The 7800-nt window shown below is 39.2% G+C and overlaps 1 protein-coding gene across 3 annotated transcripts in view; it reads right to left on the bottom strand.

Moving 5' to 3' along the window:
• Positions 1–6830: 6830 nt before the first annotated feature.
• The window catches only part of N4BP2 (NEDD4 binding protein 2), a 39399-nt gene continuing 38429 nt past the window's right edge, over positions 6831–7800 (bottom strand). For all 3 annotated transcript variants that reach the window (XM_062575473.1, XM_062575472.1, XM_062575474.1), the window contains exon 19: positions 6831–7645. In XM_062575473.1, the coding sequence (XP_062431457.1) occupies positions 7600–7645 (46 nt within the window). In that variant the 3' untranslated portion in view covers positions 6831–7599. The remainder of the gene's footprint in view (positions 7646–7800) is intronic.

The following is a 7800-nucleotide window of genomic DNA, read 5'->3' as shown; positions in this document are numbered from 1 at the left end:
GGAGGCCTCCTCCACCCTCATGCCATAAGAGGCCTCTTTTTTCCACCTAAAACAGAGCCACAGGCTCTTGGTCAGTGGTCAGCCTCCAGGCCCTGTTGTCAGCTTTCCCCACAGCTCCCCAGGCTCTCTACCTGCATCTGGCATTAGCCCCCTCAGATGCAGCCCATCAACATATCTTCACAGATCAGACTCTTCCCCACTAGATTCTTATAGGCTATCTCCATGCCCTGTAGTTTCCCTCACCATGTCCCTGATGCATGTCCTAAGGGGTCACCAGCACCAGGAACACAGGACAGGCCATCTTAGATGGTGGTGAAAGACTCTTGGATTTAGAGGAAGAGTAGAGAGGGGAAAGGGGCACCACGAATTTGAGAATTAAGGCCTTCCTGAGGGCAAGGAGCCAAGAAAGCTATCATATACTATACTCCTAAAAAGTCAAAGCTCATAACTTTCCTTTGGGACAACTATAGGCCCTGTGTAAGAAAAAGGGTTTCTGAGGCAATCTTCTAGAGACAGCAACTCTCAGCTCAATGCCATGTAGCAGCCAGCCAAGCTGTAGGAGACACGGAGCTTTACCTCCTGATGTACCCTGGATAATTAACGGTGGCAATTAATGAGAGGACATAACTAGCCAGCCAGGTCCCCTGATGCAGAAAGTCAGGCAACACCAGGAGGATGCTCTCTCACCATGGATTTTCAGGAAAACTCCTCATTATCTGTGCACCTGCCACCAGCAGTACCCACAGGGAAAGAGGACACCACTGAACAAGCGCAGACGCTTTCCATGTCAGTCTCCGAACTGACCGATAGCTGTTTGTCCACACATCTGGATAAAGAATAAACTGCAAAGAACAGCACACTGCAGCTGAAGGAGGAACCCCAGCCATATCCGCTCCAAATCCGAGGGCAAAACGCACTTCTTTGTCTTGCCCATCTTAACGTTAGCATAGAGCTGCAAGTACATTTCGAAAACAAAATCTACCCCACCCACCTGTAAAAAAAAAAAAAAAAAAAAAAAAAAAGAGAGAGAGAGAGAGAAAGAAAAAAAGAAAGCCACCAAAACAATACTCTGAATACGGTATTCTCCCTCTGAGGAAGAAATGAAGAGCATGTGATATGTCATAACATCCTTCAGGGCACTTCTTACCGAGAAACAACAGCTCTGGTGAGGGCAAAGTAAAAACCAACCACTGCTCTATGCAGTTGGCAATGGCACCACCTATTGGCCAGACACCTGACACCTTCCCAGAGATGCCACCTTAACTGACTTCTTAACGATTCAGACTGAAATTTTCTATGCCAGTTGTCTGCCTCAAGTTTTTATTTGCTACTTTTCAATTTTCAGCCATAAGGTGCGTATCATTTCCCCAAGGAAGGACATGTTAAAAAATACTACACTTTCCCTGTTTAAAAGGGGAGCAGGAGACATTTTGCTTTGAAAGGCCATAGCACAGCCACACTTCAGAGCAGGAACCTGCCATTTGGCAGGAAAAAGAGATGGCTTCCCTGCCAAAATTAAGTTGTTGAGTCTTACTCAGTCTTTTTGGAGACTTCTTCTGTTTCAGCAGATGTAAGAAGATGAGAAGGAATCTCACAGATTCCTTCCATGCTGGACAATATACACACTAGGACTAAGGTGGTCTTCTACAGCTACAGCTTTAGTCACCCACATCCAAGCATTTAAGCAAGAAGCAGTCTGTCTTACAAATGTTTCCTTTCTTATCTCCACAGCACTCCCAGGTGCTAGCGTAGAGGAGTTAGGAGCTAGTCCACCACATAGGGGAAACAAAGATTTAACAAGGGACATGAACTTGAACACAGGATTGGACTATTTCAGCAAGGGTAAAAGTCAAACCAGGTCTCCAAGGTAAGCCCTCCAGAAATACAGCTCTCTTGCCTCCAAGGAGAAAGTGGGTCTAAGAGCAGCATTTCCACTTTGTAACAGTGCAATAAATCCCAAGTTGGACCATGAACCACACTGCCAGGACAGGAAGTCCTGCAAATACTGTGCACACAACCAGCCATACATTCACTGATGCTGTAGTTTATTATTTGTGGCTCAGTATTGGCCATGCTAGATCTAAGCTGGCATCTACCAAGCTTTAACACGTTTCCAAATCCTATTTCTCTACTCGCTTGTACAGCTTGTTTAGTCAGGGTGTTGCTGTGCAAATGCACAAAGCTGGCTTGTTGCCCCACCATATCCAACCTGCAACTCAAAGTCACAGAAATCTCTCTGCAGGAGTTAACTCAGGTCCAAGCCAGCTGTCCTTAGCCTAACCTAATAAAATATGCCAGACTCCAGCCAGCAGTTTGTTCTCAGGTGTCTTTCCACAGTTTCAGGAATATGACACACGAATACCCGCACTAGATCTGCACATACAGTTACAATTGTCCTTCTTCAGGACCTGACCTAATCACCACACTAGACTTAAGATATCCACTGAATGAGGTCTACTGAGAACACCTCTCTCCCACCATGTCCCACCTTCACAGTGCTCACAGCTATCCCTCCCTCGACATGTATCTCTGCCCTCACTCTGCCACAGAGAGCTGCTCCTGAGCAGCTTCTTGCCAGCAACTTTAGACAAGAAAATTCTGCAACCACGACCCTCATCTTCAGTAATGTGAGCGTTCAGCTCCCACTCGCATCACTTAAAATCAGGCCACAAATCTGTTCCTTTTTACACCTGCAGATGGTTGCTTTATCTCTCTACAGATGGTATCCTAAAGTCAAGTGGCTTTCATGCAGAACTCCAAGACAAAATTTGATACAAGCCAAAATGTAATCTTCCAAGGAAAGACACAAGGCTATACTTGTGGTAAAATTCCTTTATTAAACTAGATTCAGTAAATTCCTTTTGACATTAGAAATTCTAAATGCAAATTACAAAACTGTATTCCAGTAAAAAAATGAAAGTTAGAGTTAACAGCAAAATTACAACTTTATACAAATTAAAAAAATCATTTTTTCATTTTAATTTAAAAATAGACATTGATATTCTCCAAGGTACTGGTCCTAACAGCTTTTACATCTGGTAGCTACAATACTGTGTTTTTGCACATGCATATTCACATACATAGTCCTTTAATACTCAGCACTGTTTATTTAGCTGAAACAGCACAAATAGCTAGGTTCTGAGTTGGATTATTTTTAATGAGAAAATAATTGTGACAGTTGGGAATTGTGGCAAGTCAAAGAACTCTTCTTTTTCAGTGTTCATACTCTATCCTTTCTTCATCTCTGCAAATGGGGCAGCATTATTGTGAAGTGTGAATTGCATTTGAAAATAAAAACATCAGTAAAGTCTATGTACGATTTATCATAGTATATTTATGATAATCCTTCTTTGCTATTACCACAATGAGATTATTCTCTTATCTACCCACCATATTCTGCGGCAAGATTAAATAGCAACCTGGTTACATTTTAGGTCTTCAGGTAAAACCTTATGTAAAACACATGTTCTGTGGAGCATGCAAATACTCCCCTGACCTTACGCTTACTCATTACAATGATGTTCTTAGAAAGTCAGACATTGGCATCTGGACATTGTCTGAATGGGCATTCCCAAGTCACAGTTGTTTCCAACAGCCACAGAAAAAAAAAGCTACACTTGGCCTTAGATGTCCTTGAACAGGCCAAGAAAAACACCAAGTTTAAAAGAAATTGAACGACATACTATTATAGTAAGACGTTAAAATATTAAAGTATTATTCAAGGTATCTTAAAATTTTTTAAAATCACTTTTTGACATACTACCTTCATTATCAATGAAAATATAAATATATATTTAAAAAATATTAAACATCTCTCTGGAGAATAACTTTTTTTCATTGCATCTGTCAGTTTTGGTTTTGTGATTTTTTTTTCAACTGTGAGGCTACTGATCGATGCATTAGACATTCTTAGGGAAAAAAAGTAATAATCTTAGAAATTTAAAATTTGGACTGAATATTAAAATGTATTAAAAAAAAATGAAAGTCACATATTAGAGGCTACCAGCCATTACAACCACATGCTGCAGAAGAATAAAATAAGTAGTAGTATACAAGAACAAGATCTAAGAGTCACATATTATTTCAGAGTGCTGGTGGCAATACTGCTATGTGCTCTTTTCAATTAAAAGTGTAAGAAAATATGGAATTTACATGATATCTCAGAATTCTCATTAACTGCAAAAGACATCAGAAATGCTGTAAGTTCTAAAATGTGACATATCTTCAAATAACATTTTCAAACAATTATATTTGAAACAATTAATCTCAGTATACATTATAAATAGAGCCAAAAGAAGTATAAAAATTCCAGTGTTTTTTTTTTTTTCTGGACAGTTTGGCAATTAGTTCAAGGCATAGAGATTCTTAATAATGAAAACCTCCTTGCTCTCTGTGACCTGATCTGCTCCATCCTGTATCCAGCTCAGCAAAATTTCAAGCACACATTTGAAGTCCAATTGAAGAAAAAGGCAGAGCTCACCATACTTTCTCTGAATGAGAACTGCAGTGCTTCATCCTGAGTTGCTGTAGCTGATGGAAGTTCTGCCTCTAATTTCAACAAAGCCAGGATTGTTTCTGCCCATATTATGATTTTAAACCATAACCCTTCATCTAAATTCAGCCTGTAATCAAGCAATTTGTAACTGCTCAATTTAGCAAATGCAATGCTTACTAATAAATCTGTAACCAAATATTCAGAGCACCTAAGTGAATGCAAATATGTATCCAAAAGGATGATGGAGGGAGGGAGGGAGAGAGAAAAAACTCCTAATTGACCTTAAGATACATATTCTTCCACTGACTTTACAGATGGATGAAAACTCTCACAGAAAGGGATGGAGTTGAGGTTTTTCACCTCAACATTTTTTTATGCATTTATGCAAACAAACAGGGCTAAAGAGAGAAAATAATGAGGGTGGGAATCTTAAACTCAGTGGGAGAAGCTTCTTCTCTAAGAGTCTGAGTCCCTGTTTCAGAGACTGCTTATGCAGTTTGCATTCCTTAATCTCCTTATTCCCTTAATCTTGCTTTTTTAGCTTCCAGCAGCAGTTTCAGAAGAGGCTCAGAAAGTGGCATCCTCAAGAATACTGCTGAGCCCACTGGTTAGGACATTTTCTACAGAAGCAAGAGTCAAGTGCAATCATCCTCCCCCTCCGAAGCCAGAAGAAGGTAAAAAGCTGTGTTTCTCACCTCCAGGGCAAGCACGTCAGCAACTAGGTTATGATGAACAGATGGGCAAGACAACAATTTTTTCTCCTTGTATTTTCAACTGAAATCTAAGCTGCTTTTATCCATGTGAGGCATGATCTGAACATGCTGAGCGAATCAAGACCCTTCGCTGAACAAGCAGAAGCGTAGACACTTCCCTGCTCACAGGTGCTCACAGTAGTGCTCAGGTACCCAACAGCTCAACATGCAACACACTTCTGAGCATACATGGGGACCTCTGCCGACCCAGTCATCCAGGCCAACCACTATGCACCACAGGACTATGCACAATGCACTTTAAGTAGGTGCCCCAGAGCGCTGCACATTCATTCACTACAGAAAGCAGTGCTCAAGAGTATCTGTTCAGGAACAGGGGGACTGTCCAAAACAAAGATCCTAGCCCCATTTAGGCAATTCTAGCATCTGCAATCCAGGACAGCAGACAGTCTGAACTGCTGTCTTGAGTCTAAATGCCTAAAGAACATCTCAGTCCATTTTATGTACTGTCACAGAGGATGGAGCATGGGCCTCACCACACAGGTCAGCATGCAATGGCACAGAGCTCTGCTAGTACTGTTCGGGAAGCACAGTTCTCTCATATTTCAAACACTGCTTACCCAAGCGGCCCAGAGAGAAAGAAAAAGTGAAGAGACAGAATTTGGATGAATTAAGTACCCACAAAAAACACAAAACTTATTACAAACATCTATTATTCTTGTAAGAGTCCCTTTGATTAAATAGTATTCAAGCTATTCTTCCACTTGAAATCACTGTAGAATGATTAGTTTTATCTGTTAAAGTATGACAAGCTCATTTCTAAGTCTACCATATATACCATTCACAGTGTATATATTACAATAAATAAGGATATTCAGGAAACATCATGTCTTTCAGTTTGTCAGCAACTTTTATGGACACATTTTCAAAGGAAGCCTATTTCTCTGCAGAGCTTTTCTCACAGAAGTTCCTTGCTTATTACTACCTATTCTCACAAATGGCAGGACTTGCACACACATATGGATTCACATGTGAATTCTCTGTCCATGCAGTTCCTGCATAAAATTTGCTGAAAAGTGGTTTAAAAATTAAAACCCCTCCCATTAATCCTTAACCTATGACTATTATTCCTAATTCATAACTCATATCTGTTCTGAAAACAAAGCCCTACATCAAAAATTAAATGGTTTGTAGTAAAGAATGCTTACGCCTTCCAATAGTCAAAGACATCATTAAAGAAATAATGTATTTAAGATAGCTCTATGAAAATAAATGTTCTGAGCGCTTACTGGAAACACTTGCCAAAGTACATGTTTTTATATCAGTTGCTTTTTTAAAATAGGTGTTTCCAGATGCTGATATGACACCATCTCCAACAGAATAACTTCTGTCCTTCCAGACTTAGAAAATTCTGCAAGAAATTTTAAATGTATTTTTAAAATCAAAATGAGTGCTACTACTACAGTAGTAACTGTCTACAGGGAAAGTACCAAATACAATACATATAGACTAAAAATGACATCACTAACAAACACCTGTTAGAAAAAGGTACTCTTTTTATTCCATTTGAAAAGAGAATGGAAGAAAATTTTTCATCAAATAGATTTTAAAAAATAAAAGGGGCATTTCTTGCAAAATTAAAATTTTAGAGTATTAGCTATGTGTAAGTAGAGAGGGAAATACCGTGTTATATTTTCCTTTTTAAAGGATCACAGTAAGTCTGTAAAATTACCTAATGCACAGCTAGTCTTAATGTAGAGTCCTTTAAATGCAACTTCTATGAATTTCAGGGAGTTTAGAATAGAATAAAGACAACAGAACTGGCCTATTCTACTAGAAAATAACCACAGAAAATACAATATCAGATTTTTGAAAGAAACCTAGGAGTATTTAGCACTAACCCATCATTGGATTTCAAATATCAGTAGTTGCTTAGTTCCTGCCTCCTCTATCTTTTGAAGGGCCTAGCGCAATGTTGCTAATCACAAGATAACCTCCCACGAGGTACTATGTTTCACAAGCATGGAATCCACAGCAATTAAGATACATGAGGGTCAAGAGATTGTCAAAGGCCATGTATGCTGAGAAGACAATTATATTTGAAACCTATACCTTAATTTCCCTTTAAAACATTATACACTGCTCATTAGAATTCTTATCTGCATTTCTGAGACTTCAAATCCTCTAAGCACCATCTTTTTGCAGGAGATCCATTCCACATCCAAGTTTTCTTGGAAACATACTGACAAAACCACTTATTGTAAATTGAAACAAATCCTAATAAAATACTGTCCTTTAAACAGATTACAAAATACTATTGCAGTTGTTTAAAAAGTTGTTAGCTGTCATCTGACACCTCAATTTCTATATTCCTTTTCTCTTCACAACAATCCTTCAGTTCAGCATGACTTTCAGGCAGCCTGGTTTTATTTCTGTGAACCTGTGAAACAAGAAAAGATGAAGCTTCAACATGAAAGCTACATGCAATGCTCCTTCAGCCCTCAAACATACGGAAAATGATACGGTTCTCAATCAAATATGCATGAGAGTGGGGAAAAATCAGCATTATGCCCTATGGATGTGACAGTGAAAGAG

The sequence above is a fragment of the Rhea pennata genome, chromosome 4 (assembly GCF_028389875.1).
Source record: "Rhea pennata isolate bPtePen1 chromosome 4, bPtePen1.pri, whole genome shotgun sequence".
In the NCBI taxonomy this organism is placed as follows: domain Eukaryota; kingdom Metazoa; phylum Chordata; class Aves; order Rheiformes; family Rheidae; genus Rhea; species Rhea pennata.
Note: the sequence above shows the minus strand (reverse complement) of the source record. Positions and strands in the feature narration are given on the sequence as shown.